Below are 19,542 nucleotides of genomic sequence, written 5' to 3'. Positions count from 1 at the left end.
TGGAAATGACTTATAGTCCAGCAGATTACCTGGAGCATCATTGTGTCTACTCTTAACCACTGATTCAGCCCAGCAAAACCAGTTCACAAAATGGAGGATACAGAGCTGCTTCACAAAATGGCAGCCTCCATTCCATGACAAGAACAAAGATAATTGATTTGTCTACATTCACTATTCTTGATTCATTTGAATGCACTGATTTGTAGACTGTAATTCTTCTCTAGCCAACAAGGGAGTGGATTGGAGTTGCTAGTGAATCTTTTTATGGATGTATATTTTATATTGCTAGAATTGTAACTGCACCATATGGCAAATCAAGATTTTGGGTGAGGGTGGTCAATGCCAATGGAATCATATTTCAGTAAATGTCAGGGGTACAAAAGAAGGTGAAGAAAAATGCAGGTGGATTTACTTGATCTTCTTGTTTCATAGTTTAAACTCATTGGAATCTTTCTACAGGAATCAGGTGACTTGTCTGTCGGTCTCCATTGATGGAACATTGCTGATTTCAGGATCACATGATGAGACAGTGAGATTATGGGACATTCCAAGCAAGCAGTGCCTTAGAACAGTCAGTCATAAAGGTAAGGCAAGATTGTTGGTTAATTTGAGATGCTTGAACAATGTTCAGGATCCTTAAGCTTAAATATACAAGTTTCTGTTTAAGTATTTCTATCAATATCACTTCAGACAAGAATCTTACAACTAATAATTGAATAAAACCCACCTTATTATGAAATACTCTCAGCTTTTATGCTTTCAAATTTAGGTTTTTTTTTCTACAAAATAATGGCTTGTTTCAGCAAAGCAACAGTAATGTAATTTTAATTTTAAAAATTCTGATGAGCCATTTTATGCTTTGTGATTTGAATTGAACAGTAATTGGAGCAACTGACATTTCAGTTTTGTTTGTTTGCTCCCTTTTATATAGTATACAGGTGTCCCCCGCTTTTCGAACGTTCGCTTTACGAAACCTCACTGTTACGAAAGACCTACATTAGTACCCTGTTTTCGCTTTCAGAAGGTGTTTTCACTGTTATGAAAAAAATTCAGCGCGCGATAAAAGGCAGAGCGCACCCCGAGCAGCTGCCCTCCCCCGGATTGGGAACTGCTTTGCTTTAACACGTGCCTGTGAGCAGCCGTTTGCAAGATGAGTTCTAAGGTATCGGAAAAGCCTGAAAGATCTCATAAGGGTGTTACATTTAGCGTAAAACTAGACATAATTAAGCGTTTTGATCGTGGTGAACGAAGTAAGGACAATGTGAGTGGAAGCTGACGAGCATGATGTTGAAAAGGTTTTGGCATTCCATCACCAAGAACTGACAGATGAAAAGCTGATGCAATTGGAAGAAAAAAGGATAACAATTGAAAGCGAATGAGTAATGATAAAGTACGACTTTAATTTTGAAAGGGTACGTCGGTTTAGGAGATATTTGCAGGATGGTTTGAGTCCTTATTAAAGAACTGTGTGATAGAAAAATGAGTGAGGCTCAGCAGTCAAGCAAGCCTTCCACATCAGCCACAGCAGATGACGAACCTCGACCTTCTGACATCGAGGCGGGCAGTCATAGGAGAAGATGAGCTGCCTGCCCTGATCGACGATGAGATGACACCCCAGTGTCCCACCACCCCAACCCCCAGGCCACGGACAGATACTGATTCGCGGAAAATGCAATGGTAGCCGGGACGCACACAGCACATCTTTAAGAACAAAGCCGAAATAAACATGCTAATTAATTAGGTGCTGCTTAGCACGTAATTGTCGGCCCAGATCAGTGTCAATGCAATGGGCAATCACCTCTGATCTGCGCCGACATTTACGTGCCGGGCAGCACCTAATTAATTAGCATGTTTATTTTGGCTTTTTTCTTAAAGATGTGCTGTGTGCCTCCTGGCTACCGCTGGACCCCTGCGTGCTTCGCAGCAATGTATCAGTCGGCGGCCCGGAGGGTGGGGGCCACTGCACCACTCAGCCTGCGACGACTCAGTCTAACACACAATCATCAGTGTGCTCGATGTCTTCCCAATTCCAGTAAGTGATACTACACTGTACATACATTATTTCTACTTTATATAGGCTGTGTATTTTTACGTGTTATTTGGTAGATTTGGCAGCTTCACAGTTTAAAGGTTACTGGAGAGCGCGTTTATGCCAACAGCGCTTGCGTGAGATTTTCACTACAGAGATCTGTGCAGACAATCGTTGTAGAGAAGTATTTCTACTTTATATAGGCTGTGTATTTATCATATCATTCCTGCTTTTACTATATGTTACTGTTATTTTAGGTTTTATGTGTTATTTGGCATGATTTGGTAGGTTATTTTTGGGTCTGCGAACGCTCACAAAATTTTCCCATATAAATAAATGGTAATTGCTTCTTTGCTTTACGACATTTCGGCTTATGAATCGTTTCATAGGAACGCTGTACCTTTGGATGGCGGGGGAAACCTGTATTTAGAATTATGAATAAAAGTACAAAAACGCTAGCATCACACAATGGATCAAGCAACACGTATGGCAAGAGAAACAATGTTTCTGGTTGATTGTTTTCATTAGCACTAATCTATAATGACAATTGTCTTTTCTCTGTTGGCTTCACAATTTAATGTCAGGAAAGTCTAAAATCATTTCTATGCTGTTATCTTGCAGCCTCTATAGAATGATACATAGAGAATATTTTGAAAATTATAGCCCCTCCAAGGAAAGGGGAATATTCCTCTTGGATTTCTGTCCTCTACACTTCTCTCCATTGGAATTTCTTGGTGCCTGTCACTGCTGTTTCTCATTCCATTATTTCCATTAAATTATTCTACTTTCAAAGACCAGTCACAGAAATTATCCTCAGTAAAGCAAACACTGCTTCAAGAGTGAGGAAGCTTGCCATTGCGATTCAGAAGGACAGATCAATTCTTGTAAAGCTGAGCTTTGGCATGGTGAAACCCAAATGGTAAATATGGATTTGACACCCAGCAGTGAGGTGTGCAGAAAGAATTCAGTTATATTTGATGCATAGTTTTTGTTACAATCATTGATCTCATTTGGGGCACTAAAATGTATCTCTGGGTTAATAGTTAAATTTAGATAGGACTGCAGCAAGTAAAAACCCAGAATCACTCTCAAACACCATTAGGTATGAAAATTAGCCTTGCCACCAACACCCACAGTACAGAATAAGTAGAAGTTTACTACTCCAGAGTAGGAGTGCTGTTCTACTGAGTAATCAGATGTAAACTTGCTGGAAAATGTTAACAGTTCTACACCACCATTTACCCATGTAAATTTTGGGCAATTTGGGTCTCATTGCAGAAGTTCTGAACTTGCTGGTCACTCTGTCTGCTCCAATTAATTCCAGTTAGTTCAAAGAAGAGTAAATTTTGATCCTTGAATAAGAACCAGACAGGGCTTGGCTATGATGCACTTTACAGTTTTTAAAGACTTGGTTCACTTGCATGAAGCATGATAGTTGAAGAAAGTGTCAGATAACACATGAGGTACATAATCCAATAACCCTTTTAAGGAAATAAACTAGTAAAAGAGTTATACAAATCTCTATACTTTTTCTAACTCATGTAGAACTCCCAACAGTAATGTTATGTATTGATTAATCTTTAACTTCTTGGTCACTCTATTTTTAGCATTAAATTTGTGAATTTAATCTTGACAAAAATGATGTACTTCCAAATGATATTTCTTTCCCTTAAATGTGACTTTAGTAATTCCAACCCCGAGAAAATAGGAAAATGCAATTTCAGAGATAAAATTGGTAAGATAAAACAAGTCAGTGATTTGTTGAATCCGTTATGTAGTCAGAAATCTGATGGATGAATTATTAAATTTACCCCTCAGGGACTACTGTTTCCACAGTATGATTTTATTCAGTTATTTGATATATAATGAAACCTGGAGAAATTGTACATTATAACTTGCAACTGGTTCTGGTTATAGAAAAGCAAAGATATGGAGCTGTAAGAATTTAGTGCTAAAGATCAGATTGGTAGCTGGGGCTTAATTCAATTATTGTGCCCTCACTTAAGTTGTATTTAAGCCTATCAAGAATGGATTTTTTAAAATAAATTTCCATTGGAACCTGAAAATACCTGTCTCTTTCTAAAATAAGTCCTTAAAATTGTTCTGAAATTTTTTTGAGATCATGGTTGATCTGTAATCAAATTCTTTGTACGTGTCTTTTCTCCAGATCAGAAATCTTCCTATCTTAGATTTTGGATTGAGAATTGGCATTTCTATCCATAGTGGTTCCAAGAACACAGTATGGTGCCCACTGCTGTCAGCACTCTGGCAATCAAGTCATTATATAGCTTTTGCTAACTCCCCCCCCCCCCCCTTTTGTATTTCTGTCCTTTGGAAGTAAAGGTCAGCATTCCATCATTTATTTTTGCTTAATTTCTGTACATGCTGTGATGTTCTGTAAACATGGACTGGAAATCATCTTGGAGCACTGCTGCTTCTAGCTTTTTGCCATTTAGAAAGTGCCCTTGTCCCTTTTTTAAAATCTATAATTTCGTAGACTTCCACAATTTTCATATTCGTTTAACCTACTAACATTTTGTAATGCAATACTTTCATCAACTGGGTGAATCTGATTACTAAGGGCATCAAAGGTTACAGGGAGAAGGCAGGAGAATGGAGTTGAGAGGGAAAATACATCAGCCATCATTGATTGATGAAGCAGACTTGACGGGCTGAATGGCCTAATTCTTTGCTAATGTCTTATGTTCTAATACCTATTTTTTACTTACTCATAAAATGAAGACATCACTGGCCTGGCCAGAATTTATTATTCATTGTTTATTGTTCCTAACGCCATTTAAAACTTAGTTGTGATTCTGGAGTCGCAAAGGCCAAGCAAAGTAAGCACAACAGACTTCCTTCACTGGTGCAATTCAACTGAAGTCTCTGGATTAAGAGATTTGCTTTTGACCAGTAATATAATGACTGTGCTACTGCACCTCACCTACTTTAGTGTCTTGACAGACCTAGACATGTGATATTCCATTGCTTAATCATTTATAATTATAGTGAATCCTTTAAGTCACAACACAAGCCCTTTGCCCTCTGAGAGTGTATTATGTCATTAGCAGTGGCCCAACGGAGGTCCAGTATGTTATGACTAATGTCTAATGTAGCTTGGGGATATAGTAACTGGGTGTAGTGGACAGTGAGGAAGGCTATCAAAGTTTGCAAAGTGATCTGGACCGGATGGGAAAATGGGCTGAAAATTGGCAGATAGAATTTAATGCAAACAAGTGTGAGGTGAGGACATATGAGGCTTTGGGAGGCCAAAGCAGCATAAGACATACAACAGTGAATGGTATGGTATGAAGTTGTGTTGTAGAACAAAGGCCTGGGAATACAGAGCCAATAAATACTTGAAAATGGCATCACAGGTGGATAGGCTGATAAAGAAAGCTTTGGCATATTGGTCTTCATAACTCAGCCCATTAAGTGCAGGATTTGGGATGTTATATTGAAGTTGTATAAGATGTTGGTGAGGCCAAATTTAGAGCATGGTGTGCAGTTCTGATCCATATACCTACAGGAAAAGATATCAATAAGCTTGAAAGAGTGCTGAGAAAATTTATGTGGATTTTGCCAGGATTTGAGGACGTGAGTGGTAGGGATAGATTATATAGTTAGGATTTTATTCCTTGGAGTACAGGAGAATAAGGGGAGATCTTAAAGAGGTATACATAATTTTGAAAGGTATAGTTAAGGTGAATTCATGCAGGCATTTTACACTTAGGTTGGGTGAGACTAGAATTCGAGGTCATAGGTTTAGGGTGAAAGGTGAAATATTTAAGGCAAATCTGAGGCGGGGGGGTCTACTAATTCTACCAAAAAAACCTTTTGTGCTTGCTTACTTATCACCAAATCCTCACTCATTTGTGGCCTAATCGTATCCTCAGTTACAAAGGTAGTTCTTCCCTTCACGTGTTTTCCCTGATTATCTTGTTGACCTTATCACCAAGTATATCTGGCTTTTTATCTGAGCAACTGAAAACCATGTTTCAGTGGCATTGCTTTCAATTTGAATTTGCACCTGTAGTTGGCATCATTACTTCTTTTCAGCCTTTAATTCAGAATCAGGTTTAATATCACCAGCATATGTCATGAAATTTGTTAACTTTGTGGCAGCAGTACAATGCAATACATGATAATATAGGAAAAAAACTGAAAACTATATATGCAGTGCCTATAAAAAGTATTCAACCCCCTTGGAAGTTTTCATGTTTTATTGTTTTACAACATTGAATCACAGTGGATTTAATTTGTCTTTTTTGACACCGATCAACAGAAAAATATTCTTTTGTGTCAAAGTTTCAACTGATTTCTAATTAATGTGATCTAAATTAATTACAAATATGAACCAATAAATAATTGATTGCATAAGTATTCACCCCATTTAAGTCAGTATTTAATATATGCACCTTTGGCAGCAATTACAGTCCTGACAGTCTATGTGGATAGGTCTCTATCAACTTTGCACATCTGGACACTGCAATTTTTCCCATTCTTCTTTACAAAACTGCTCAAGCTCTGTCAGAGTGCATGGGGATCATGACTGAGCAGCTCTTTTCATGTCCAGCCACAAATTCTCAATGATGCAAATTTCAAAGCTTTATAAATACCCTGACTCCTCAAACCTTGTCCCAACAATCAGCAGCCATGGGCTCCTCTAAGCAGCTGCCTAGCACCCTGAAAATTAAAATAAATGATGCCCACAAAGCAGGAAAGGGCTATAAGAAGATAGCAAAGCATTTTCAGGTATCTGTTTCCTCAGTTCGTAATGTAGTTAAGAAATGGCAGTTAACAGGAGCGGTGGAGGTCAAGTTGAGGTCTGGAAGACCAAGAAAACTTTCCGAGAGAACTGCTCGTAGGATTGCTAGAAAGGCAACTCAAAACCCCCGTTTGAGTGCAAAAGACCTTCAGAAAGATTTAGCAGACTCTGGAGTGGTGGTGCACTGTTTTACTGTGCTGTGACACCTGCACAAATATGACCTTCATGGAAGAGTCATCAGAAGAAAACCTTTCCTGTGTCCTCACCACAAAATTCAGCATCAGAAGTTTGCAAAGGAACATCTAAACAAGCCTGATGCATTTTGGAAATAAGTCCTGTGGACTGATGAAGTTAAAATAGAACTATTTGGCCGCAATGAGCAAAGGTATGTTTGGAGCAAAAAGGGTGCAGAATGTCATGAAAAGAACGCCTCTCCAACTGTTAAACACGGGAGTGGATCGATCATGCTTTGGGCTTGTGTTGCAGCCAGTGGCACGGGGAACATTTCACTGGCAGAGGGAAGAATGAATTCAATTAAATACCAGCAAATTCTGGAAGCAAACATCACACTGTCTGTAAGAAAGCTGAAGATGAAAAGAGGATGGCTTCTACAACAGGGTAATGATCCTAACCCACACCTCAGAATCCACAATGGACTACCTCAAGAGGCACAAGCTGAACGTTTTGCCATGGCCCTCAAAGTCCCCTGACCTAAACATCATTGAAAATTTGTGGATAGACCTCAAAAGAGCGGTGCATGCAAGACAGCCCAAGAATCTCACAGAACTAGAAGCCTTTTGCAAGGAAGAATGGGCGAAAATTCCCCAAACAAGAATTGAAAGACTCTTAGCTGGCTACAGAAAGCGTTTACAAGCTGTGATACTTGCCAAAGGGGGTGTAACTAAGTGCTGACCCATGCAGGGTGCCCAAACTTTTGCTTTGTGCCGTTTTCTTTTTTTGTTATTTTGAAACTGTAAAAGATGGAAATAAAAAAGTAATCTTGCTTAAAATATTAAAGAAATGTGTCATCTTTAACTTTATGCCTTTGGAAATCAGGTCATCTTTTACTCGCTTAGCTATTCACAGTAACAGAAAGTTTGACTAGGGGTGCCCAAACTTTTGCATGCCACTGTACAACTTTCTGCAGCTTACTTTGATCCCGTGCAGTAGACCCCCCCCACCCCGTACTAGCAGCCAATCAGAATGCTCTCCATGGTACATATGTAGAAATTTGCGAATGTTTTCGGTGACACGCCAAATTTTTCCAAACTCCAAATGAAATATAGCTACTGTCTTGCCTTCTTATTAGCTGCATCGATATGTTGGCACTAGGTTAGATCCTCAGAGATATTAACACTCGGGAACTTGAAATTGCTCACTCTTCCATTTCTGATCCCTGTATGAGGACTGTTGAATGTTCTTTCATCTTATCCTTTCTGAAGTCCACAATTAGCTGATTGGTTTTACTGATGTTGAGTGCAAGGCTGTTGGTGTGACACCACTCATATAGCTGGTATATCTCACTCCTGCACACCCTCCTGTCACCATCTGAGATTCTGCCAACAATGAAGAATGTTTGTTTCAGGCACATACTTTTTAACTGGTTCTTGAACTCTGAAGCTTTTTTTTGGAAAAATTTTTGACATCTGTGTCCTAGTTTAATGGCTTCATGTCTACTATTTTTTTCTATTACTTAGAACATTCTATTCTATTGACATTCAGTGGCATTAGTATTAACTATCAACATCTTTCATTATTGATTGGTTCAACCACTTAATACTTTGACAACAGGAACAGGTTAGAGGAACTGCAGTGAATATCTGACTTCCTAACTCCTAAGGTATAAATCCGAAATGTAATGAAATTTCCTTCGTTACCTGGACGATTATAGTTCCAACAAATGTCAAAAAGTTGATGTTTTCCAAGACAGAACAGCTCATTTGATCAGCACCCTATCAACCACCATTATTCCCTGTACCAACAGCTTTTTGTATTTTAGTGATATTGCTAACATGATGAGGGTGTTTTCATTTGTAGTGCAGAAATGTTTCTGTGGCAGTTAGTCCTGTTTCACTCAGCATGATCAGTGGTGGGGCTGCCAAAGCCATTGCTGGGTGGCACAGTGGTTTGGCTAGCAGAGCTACTGCCTTATGACACCTGGTTCCAATACTGAATTTAGGTGTTGCGTGTGGTTTGTAAGTTTAGTGTAAATGGGTGGTCGATAGTCAGTGTAGACTCTGGGCTGAAGGGCTTGTTTCCATGCATATTTGTTAATAACTGTATGATGTTGTTTTCCACCAAGAGTACATTTTGTCCTTATTACATTTTGTACTTTTTCAGAATCAGGTTTGTCACCGGCATGTGTCGTGAAATTCGTTAACTTTGCAGCAGCAGTTCAATGCAATACATAATATAGAAGAAGAAGAAAAAAATAAAATAATAATAAATAAATTCATTTTACAGTATACTTATATTGAATATATTAAAATCTTGCAAAAACAGAAATAATTATATATTAAAAAAGTGAGTGTTCACGGGTTCAATGTCCATTTAGGAAACGCATGGCAGAGGGGAAGAAGCTGTTTCTGAATCGCTGAGTGTGTGCCTTCAGGCTCCTGTACCTCCTGCCTGATGGTAACAGTGAGAAAAGGTGGTGGAGGTCCTTAATAATGGACGCTGCCTTTCTGAGACACTGCTCCTTGAAGATGTCCTGGGTACTTTGTAGGCTAGTACCCAAGATGGAGGCAACTAAATTTACAACCCTCTGCAGCCTCTTTCGGTCCTGTGCAGTAGCCCCTCCTCCATACCAGACAGTGATGCAGCCTGTCAGAATGCTCCCCACGGGACATCTATAGTTTTTGAGTGTATTTGTTGACATACCAAATCTCTTCAAACTTCAAATGAAGTATAGTCGCTGCCTTGCCTTCTTTGTAACTGCATTGATATGTTGGGACCAGGTTAGGTCCTCAGAAATCTTGACACCCAGGAACTTGAAATTGCTCAATTCTCCTCTTCGGATCCCTCTATGAGAAATGGTATGTGTTCCTTCGTCTTCTCCTTCCTGAAGTCCACAATCAGCTCTTTTGTCTTACTGATGTTGAATGCCAGGATTTTGCTGTGACACCATTCCACTAGTTGGCATACCTTACTCCTGTATGCCCTCTCGCCACCATCTGAGATTTTACCAACAATGGTTGTATCATCAGCAAATTTGTAACTGGTATTTGAGCTATGCCTAGCCATGAAGTCATGGGTATAGAGAGAGTACAGCAGTGGGTAGAGCACACATCCCTGAGCTGCACCAGTGTTGATCATCAGCGATAGTATCACCAATCCACACATATTGTGGTTGTCTCGTTAATAAGTCGAAGAAGATCCAATTGCAGAGGGAGATACAGAGGCCCAGGTTCTGTAACTTCTCAATCAGGATTGTGGGAATGATGGTGTTAAATGCTGAGCTATAGTTGATGAACAACATCCTGACGTTTGTGTTGTCCAGGTGGTCTAAGGCTGTGTGAAGAGCCATTGAGATTGCATCTGCCGTTGACCTAGTGTGGCAATAGGCAAATTGCAATGGGTCCAGGCCCTTGCTGGGGTAGAAGTTCAATCTAGACATGACCAATCTCTCAAAGCGTTTCACCACTGTACATGTGAGTGCTACCAGGTAATAGTCATTAAGGCAGCTCAGATTATTCTTCTTAGGCACTGGTATAATTGTTGTCTTTTTGAAGCAAGTGGGAACTTCCGCCATAGCAGTGAGAGGTTGAAAATGTCATAGAATACTCCTGTCAGTTGGTTGGTACAAATTTCAGAGCCTTACCAGGTACTCAGTCAGGATCTTCCGCCTTGCAAGGGTTCACCCTCTTTAAAGATAGCCTAAGATTGAGCTCTGAGGCAGAGGTCACTGGGTGCAACAGGGATCTTCACAGCTGTATCTATATTCTCTCTTTCAAAGTGGGCATTGACTTCAACTGGTAGTGAAGCATCACTGCCATTCATGCTATTGGGTTTCGCTTTGTAGGAAGTAATGTCTTGCAAACCCTGCCAGAGTTGTCGTACATCTGATGTCGCCTCCAACCTCCTTCGAAGTTGTCTCTTCGCCCTTGAAATAGCCCAACTGACATTCAGACTGGAGGAGTGCAGATTCATCAATTACGGGACAGCAGTAGGTCGTTGACGTCAGCTGACCTGCAGTCAGGATCTTGACATAGGTGGAGTCAGTGGTGAGGAAACACTTTGTATGCTGACATAAATAGTCTAATGAACCTGTCCTGCCAGTGAGATGGGATGTTTCCAGGTATTATGAATGAAATGCTGCAATTTTTGCCTAAAAGGTGTAGTCCTGTAAGACATCTACACTAAGGCTTTTCTAATTCAGGTACGTCAAGATTTTAAGAGGAAATTTGCAGAATCAACTAGGAATGTATGCACTTAGTTATGTTTGATGCAATTTTTGCATTGGTGCCTGATGGGATTAACTTTTATTTTTGTGCTTTAATACAAGGATTTAATGTAACTTGAGTAGCTTGCTATGCTACTCTCCCACACCTTCTCCCTGCCCAGCATACTCTCTTGTCTTACCCCCGTGCTCCCTCCTCCACCACTTTGTGTGCCTCTCTTCCTCCCCCCCCACCCTCAAGCCTTCTCCCCCCCCTCCACTCCCCCCATGGCAATGGGGAGAGTGTGTGCAGAGAGAGGAGCTAAGGAAGCTGTCATTTCATCTTTATGGAGTCAAATAAATTGCCTCTTCACATGAGCATCTTAATGAAAGATACAGTAGATCATAAAAACACTGACATTTTGCTGCAGAGCAGGTGGGATCGATGCATAGATCTCACCTTTCACTGCACAATAACAGCATGAAGCTTCACTCATAAACTAGTTCATTTCAGTAACTGTTGTGCACCCCGTCAAATAAGGTGACCTTGTATTGTGCTTCATTAATCCTTCCATTAATGACCTAGTCACGTAACAGTAGCTTCAAGGAGCATTACTGTTGTTGCAAAATAAAAGAGCAATGCAATTGCTTTACCACCTTTGTAGCATGGTTGGAAAATTACTAACGTTAAATAGTTAATCTCTATTATATGTTGTAAATGTAATGATCATGGTTTAGAATATTAATCATATATTCTAGAGTAAATGTGCTCTATGAAACGTGAGCCACACAGTAATATTATTTTGGTTAAGATGCTCAATTTTATTTGTATTGCTGTTCAAAAAGGCTCTTAAAGCAAAACTCTTACCAACAACTCTAATTGCATAATTTTAAAGTTTTTTTCTTGTGCATTTCTACTTACTAGGATTTGTGCAAGGCCTAGGTTAGAGTTGTGGTACTGTAGGTGTCCTCTCCTCCGAGTTTTACACAAGTACAGTTCCTAACAGCAGGTTACCAAACACAAGTAGCTGCTTTTCTATATCAATTTGGTGAATGTGGGCAGGTTAGTGGAACATCAACTTCAAAACACTTGGTTCATGCCAGTGTCCATTTAAATAATGAATGAAATTCACCTCACAAGAGCAATCTCCTCTTCCTCTCTTTGACTTCTATCATCTCTTTTCCAAGAATACTTTCACAACTAACATTCATTATGAGGCTACAGATTTCTGTAGTTATCCTAACTGCATTTCTGCCTTTTCTCCTTTCAGATGATGTGTCTTCATTATATTATTATAGCTACCCACATTCTGATATGTCTCACATTTTACTCTACAGTGGAACATTGTGATTCATTTCACTGTCACTTTAATTCTCACTTCTCTGATCCTCATCCTCCTACACTGTTACACTAAAGCAAAATTTAAGTTCAAGAATTGACATCTCAGCGCATCTTTTAACTGGGCACCTTGCAGCCTTCCAGCCTCAGTGTTGGACTCAATTGTATTTATTTATTTCGGTTCAGGATCTGTTTGTGTTGGTATGGCCAGAAATTTTTTAACAATCACTAAATGTCCTTGAGAGGACTGACTTGATAGGCCATTAAAGATCAAGCACATTGGAGATCAGAATTGTATATTGGCCAGACTTGATAAAGATGGCAGATTTCTCCTGAAAAATATGTGAATCAGTTGGATTTTTACAGTTCACAAGTTTTATTATCGTCCCTAATATTGACAAATTTTGTCTTCAATTCTAGATGATAAACTGAATTTAAATTCCACATGCTGCTGCAGTGAGATTTTAAACTTGGAGTTCAGGATTGTTAGTGCAGTCCTCCAATTGACTAGTCCTGTGCATCTCACCACATGCTATTTCAGATGAGTCTATTTCACCATTTTCCTTTGGTCTAGAGCAATTATTCTTTATTCGTTCAATGCTGCCATCTTTTATCTTGCACCATTGCTTCATTTTGTAATTAGTCTCTCTTCATTCTGAGGTTTTTTTTTCAGCTTTGTCTTATTTTTTTCACAATCTGAGTTCAGCATACTTAGCACAAGTCTAACTGCTCATTTTTTTTTTAGAACTTTATCATCCTGATCTGAGTTTCATCACATTTACTGTCCTTAGTTTTCACAGTTGGCAGCAACTTCAACAAATTGTGCTGCAAGTATTGTCCATACTAAATACACGGCTGTTTGACCAGTAATGAAATTAATTGCCCTAAATGCATTTTAGATCAGAGCATATATTTTAGAAAAGTACTATGATTCCTGTAAGATAGCTGTGGTTTTGAAGGTACAAATTATGCAGACTATAGAGGTGAGCAACAACATTCTGAACCAAAATGAATCCTTAGGTCCAAACCCCAGAGCAGCCCGGAGTAGGCCCAAAGCCTCGGTATCAGTTCATGATATTATCAAGAGCACAGCAGCTGGGGTAGTCATCATAGCCTCAGTGCCATGGAGAGAGGAGTGAACATAGTGGGAGAACGCATGAAATTGGCTCTCACGTCCGATCGTGGCACCCTGTTTTCCAGGCTCTCTGGCTGGTGTTTAAATTGTTAAAACATTGTATCATACCTTGCACTAGGACCCTGGCATCACTGCAACGAAGGGCTCCAGACCTAGAGCACGCCACCCAGTGACTTGTTCGAGGAACAGATTTTGCCACCCTGCCCGAAGCCGCCCTTGATTTCTCCAAATTGGCTCGGCGCTCTGAGTGATCCAGCGTCACACCTGTGCCAGTTGTAGTTTCTCCTCTCCAAATGGCGCACTCCATCTGCGTGTACTCTGCAACGTACTAGCACAGTACATCCCTCAAATTTGCTTCGCCTTTGCTTGCTTCTTCATTATCTGTGGTGATAATTTACTGCAACTTACTTCAGAAATTAGTAATGTTTTTAGTTGAATCCCTTGCCTTTTGAACTACCAGTGAGCTGTTGCATGCATTTGGTAGCGCCGTCTTAACTGAAAGTTTGTAGATGTGAAGAAACAGGTGTGACAATGCTTCAAAATTAATTGGCATAAAAAATAGAGAGGTTTGAGGAAGAAATATACTTGCCCTTACTTCCTTTCTTTTCATGTGTTCCACTTAAAATATTTTCTGGCTAGTGTTTGTCATCTGTATGAGTGTTTTTTTTTTGCCCTAGGATGAAACAGTGGTGAATGGAAGGGTCTTGCTTTTGGTTATAAATTTTATTGGGTCAATAAATCAAATATTAATGTCCTTAACCATAAAATGCCAGTAATATGTGATTCATTGGAACAGTAATCAGATCAGGTTTAATATCACCATTGTATATTGTGAAATTTGTTGTTTTGCGGCAGTGGTACATTACAATACATAAAAACTATAATTTACAGTAAGAAGTAGGTATAAAAAAGAAAATTAAATTAAATAAGTAGTACAAAAATAAGGACGGGGAGAAATACTGAAGTAGTGTTCATGGGTTCATTGTCCATTCAGAAATCTGATGGTGGAGGGTAAGAACCTGTTCTTAAAATGTTGAGCATGTGTCTGCAGGCCCCTGAACTTCCTCTTTGATGGTTGCAGTGAGATGAGATCATATCCTAGGTGATGGGAGTCCTTAGTGATGGATGCCACTTCTTTGAGTCATCAATTTTTGAAGGTGCCCTGAATGCTGAGGAGGCTGGTGCCCACGACGAAAGTGACTGACTGCAATTTTCTGCAGCTTTTTCTGATTCTGTGCAGTGGCCCCTCCAGATGGTGATGCAACCAGTTAAAAAGCTCTCCTTGAGACATTAGTAGAAATTTGCTAGTGTCTTTGGTGGCATACCAATTCTCCTCAAACATTTAATGAAGTAATTGCATCAATATGTTGGGCCTCGGTTAAGTCCTCAGAGATACTGACACTCAGGAACTTGAAACTGCTCATCCTTTCCACTTCTGATCTCTTGACAAGACTGGCGTGTGTTCCCTTGACTACCCCTTCCTGAAGTCCACAATCGATTCTTTGGGACTTACTGACGTTGATTGCAAGGTTGTGACCCCACTCAACTTGAGCTCTATCTCACTCCTGCTGCATTGATATAACTTCCAAGCCTCGGAAATATACGGAAAATTAACTCAAAGAATGTAAACTCTGCAATTTTTTTTTTAATGGGGGCAAAAATAAAGCTACAAAGCTTGATTTTCATCACTATCATGAGGTATTTCACTAAATGTTGTTGAAAACCACAGGGAACTAAATTGAAAATGTCTCTTCCTCTGTTGGTATAAAGTTTTAATTAAAGCCCATTCCACACTTTTATGTTCTCTCTGTTTTGATGCCTAGATTCATCCATCAATGTCTGAATGCTTTATTCTTTCCCATGTTGGTGATCTCTATTGACCCTTGATGCCTTATTTCTGGGTGGGTGGTTCCACTGGCCTATTTATTTCCTTCAAAGTTTGACTTTCTTTCTAATGTCATCCGTCTTGTTCCTGAAACAAGATCCATCTGATTTTCAATATAATTGATTTGTCCCATCATGAAAATTTAAAGACAAAATTAAAAGTGATTTTCATAACCTGCTAGCTCCACAATTGTACATTTCATTGGCATTGCTTCGAAGAGAATTGTGGTTGAAAATAACTCCTGAAAAGGTTTCAGTATTTTCTCTTCATATTTCATATTTCTCTATCTTTTGTTTAAATCATTCCTGTATTAATATCCATGTTTGTTTCTAATATGTGCTTCTGCTCTGTGCTGCTGGGTATTGTTCAGTCCCATTTGTGACCTGTTGTTGTTTATTAGATTTAAAATAGTTATCCATCCAAATTGATGTATTTAAAGGCTGATAGAACCAAATACAACTTAGGTATTCATTTTATTAACCGAACATTAATTGGATTTGCACTAGGCATGGTAACATAGTGCTCATCACACTTTACAGTACCAGTGACCGGAGTTTGATTCTCGCTGCTGCCTGTACGGGGTTTGTATCTTCTTCCTGAGACCACGTGGGTTTCCACCGGGTGCTCAGGTTTCCTCACACAGCCAAAAATCGGTCAAAGGTTCAAAGGTTCATTTATTATCAATATGTACAACCCTGAAATTCTTCTTCTGCAGATAGCCACAAAACTAAGAAAGAAAAAAACGGTAACGTGATCACCAATCACCAAATCCCTCCCACGCACAAAAAAAAAGAACTAAAAAGGAACAGGCACATCGACCCCCAAATCCCCCTCCCTGCACACAAGAAAATGAGAAAGGTTGGGCAGAATACAAAAAAACCATAAGACTGACAAAAAGTCCACATCCAGAATGCAGAAAACCTGGGCAACATTCCCCTCTCCATAGCAGAGCTATCTCACCAGCAATAAAAAGGCAGTGTCCCTTCTCTGTAGCAGAGTAATCTCACCGGTGATAAAAAAAGACAGTCTCCTCTCTCCGCATATCACCAGCAATAAAAAGGCAACCTCCCCTCTTCATAGCAGAACAATCTCACCAGTGATAAAATGGCAGACTCCCCTCTCTGATAGCAGAGCGATCCCCCCAGCAATAAAAAGGCAGACAGCTGGATTTCGGTCTCCCTCATCACTTTAATCTTGAACAGCGGAGTTGAACATCGGCTCATAGCCTTCTCACCACAAGGTTCCCACACACTGCCTCTGCCTCCTGGAAACCCCTTGGAGACTGCAGAGCGCTGAAACACCCAAACGATCTCCAAACTGCAATTTGCAGGCTCCAACAGTTCCAGAATAACATTCAAGATGAAAAGCAAATGTAAAAGGCATAACAGAAGTGAAATACATGGTTTCATGATCTATCCAGAAGATGCCATCTTGACTGGAAGTATCAATTTATAGTCACTGTAAATTGTCCCATGATTAGGCGTGGATTAGATCAGGGGATTGCTAGGCAGTGCGACTCGAAGGGCCAGATTGTGAAAGTATCAAGCCTGATGAAGATGTGGGAGATATCATTGAGCTGGTCATGGTGTTGCTATATACCGAGGCAGTGTTTAGGATTGTGCATGTTTGTGTAAAAACTGAGTAGTTGAAGGGATGTAGTTATTCTCGAACCTGGTGATGTGGTACTTCAGGCCTGTTTCATAATTGTAGCTGTGAAAAGATGGCATGGCCTGGATGGTGCAGATCTTTGATTTCAATCTTGAGGTGGTGCCTCATGTAGAAACTTCCAATGATCTCCCCGTGATATATTGAGCTGAGTCCATTGCTTTCTGCAGCTCCTTGCATTCCTACACAGCACAGGCTGCTTCCAATTAGTTGTTTAATTGTCCACCACCATTCACACGGTAGAGCTTTCATCTGCTTTGTTAGTTATGCAATGGCTTTGATTTGTCTCATTTTAAAGTGTTTTCTAATGTATTTTAAAACATAGGAATTTTAAACTGGGGATGGTGAATGCAGACATAGTTTAAACAATTGCCAGAGCATTTCTGTGGATGAGTAGTGCATGAGAGACTGCAGATGCTGGAAGTCTGGATCAATTTCATGTTAAGAGTTTATATCTGCACATCAGGACAAATTGCTGAAATCTATTTTAAGCCAAAAGCTTTGATGTACAACACCTGCAAAAGTTTTTAAAAATTCTCATGTAGGTTTTGTTGCATCAAGGGAGTTTCATTATACCTTAAGTCTATTACTTTGATCTGCTCACATTGCCAGAGGCCTCCTTTACTGGCAGCTAGGCTAGACATGGTCTCTAGGATTTGAAAGTTGCTGCTAAAAGTTCATGAAAACTGTATGGACAGTTGTTAGGATGATGAATAGTGTTCCCTAGCTAACAGCAAGGTTATTTAGGCACGTAGTTTTAATTCAGTTTATTCGTTGATTTAGAGGTACAGCATGGAGCAGTCCCTTCTGGCCCAATGAGCCACACTGCCCAGCACCCCACCTATTTTAACACTAGCCTAATCACAAGATAATTTATAAAGACCAATTAACCTACTAACTGATACGTCTTTGGACTATGGGAGGAAGCCTGAGCACCCAGAGAAAACCCACGCAGTCATGGAGAGAACATACAAACTATCTCCAGACAGCTAAATTTGAACTCCACATTCTGATGCCCCAAGACATGTTAACTGCTATGCTACCGTGGTGCATTAAGTAGCTATAATGACCTAATTGGTCAAATGGGAAGGCTGTTGTTCAGAACTACGTTTTACCAATCATCAACTCTTTCAGAACCCAGACACGCCTTGAAGGATATGGAATTCTACCAAAAAGCATACTAACATAAATTGGTTCAGAGAAATGGGCTAGATCTGATATATACCAGTTACCAGCCTCCAGCTATTCTTTTTCTCCCAGTACATTCCCAAATGCAGCCTTCTGTTTGGAAGCTATCAAGTGACTTGTGAGGCCCTTTTAATGGCCAGCTCTGTCCTGAAAAGCTTTGCAATTCACAGGTTCTCATTGCATTGTAATCTGCAACCCTCAGTACAAGGATATGGTCCATCACCCAGCTGTTTAGCTGGTAGGCATGAACCTTTAATCACAAGATCACAAGACAAAGGAGCAGAAGTAGGCCATTCGGCCCATCGAGTCTGCTCCGCAGCTGCCGCATGAGCTAAACTATTCACCCATCTAGTTCCAATTTTCGGCTTTTTCCCCATATCCCTTGATACCCTGACTAATTAGATACCTGTCATCTCCTCCTTAAACACCCTCAATGATCGGGCCTCCACAGCTGTATGTGGCAACGAATTCCACAAATCCACGACCCTCTGGCTAAAAAAATTTCTCCTCATCTCTGTTTTAACTGGGTACCCTCTAATTCTAAGACTATGGCTTTTTGTCCTGGACCCACCCACCAAGGGAAACAACCTTTCCACATCTACTCTGTCCAACCCTTTCAACATTCGAAATGTTTCTATGAGATCCCCTCTCATTCTTCTATACGCTAATGAATACAGTCCAAGAGCTGACAAATGCTCCTCATATGTTAGCCCCTGCATTCCAGGAATCATCCTCGTAAATCTTCTCTGAACTCTCTCCAACATCAGTACATCCTTTCTAAGATAGGGGGCCCAAAACTGCACACAGTATTCCAAATGAGGTCTCACTAATGCCCCATAGAGCCTCATCAACACCTCCTTACTCTTATACACTATTCCTCTTGAAATGAATGCCAACATAGCATTCACTTTCCTTACCGCCGATCCAGCCTAGTGGTTAACCTTTAGGGTATCCTGCACGAGGACCCCCAAGTCCCTTTGCACTTCCGATTAATAATGGTTAAAATTTTTGATTAGATCACCTAAAACTTTAATAACATTGCGTACGCATCCTGGCCCTGAGGGAACAAAGCTTATATTCACCGGCTGGGTTAAAACAATGGATCTTCAGCCTGCAGGCCACATTGTTCCTGTCTCTGTCCTGGCCACAGGGGGT

At 40.1% G+C, this 19,542-nt stretch overlaps 1 protein-coding gene across 1 annotated transcript in view; it reads left to right on the top strand.

The window, feature by feature from the left end:
* wdr18 (WD repeat domain 18) overlaps window positions 1-19,542 on the top strand; it is a 209,751-nt gene that overhangs the window by 156,794 nt on the left and 33,415 nt on the right. The window contains exon 7 of the mRNA XM_063032491.1: window positions 460-584. Coding sequence (XP_062888561.1) covers window positions 460-584 — 125 coding nt within the window. The remainder of the gene's footprint in view (window positions 1-459; window positions 585-19,542) is intronic.

The sequence above is a fragment of the Mobula hypostoma genome, chromosome 24 (genome assembly GCF_963921235.1).
Source record: "Mobula hypostoma chromosome 24, sMobHyp1.1, whole genome shotgun sequence".
Classification (NCBI taxonomy): domain Eukaryota; kingdom Metazoa; phylum Chordata; class Chondrichthyes; order Myliobatiformes; family Myliobatidae; genus Mobula; species Mobula hypostoma.
This window is presented reverse-complemented; position numbering and strand designations above follow the sequence as displayed.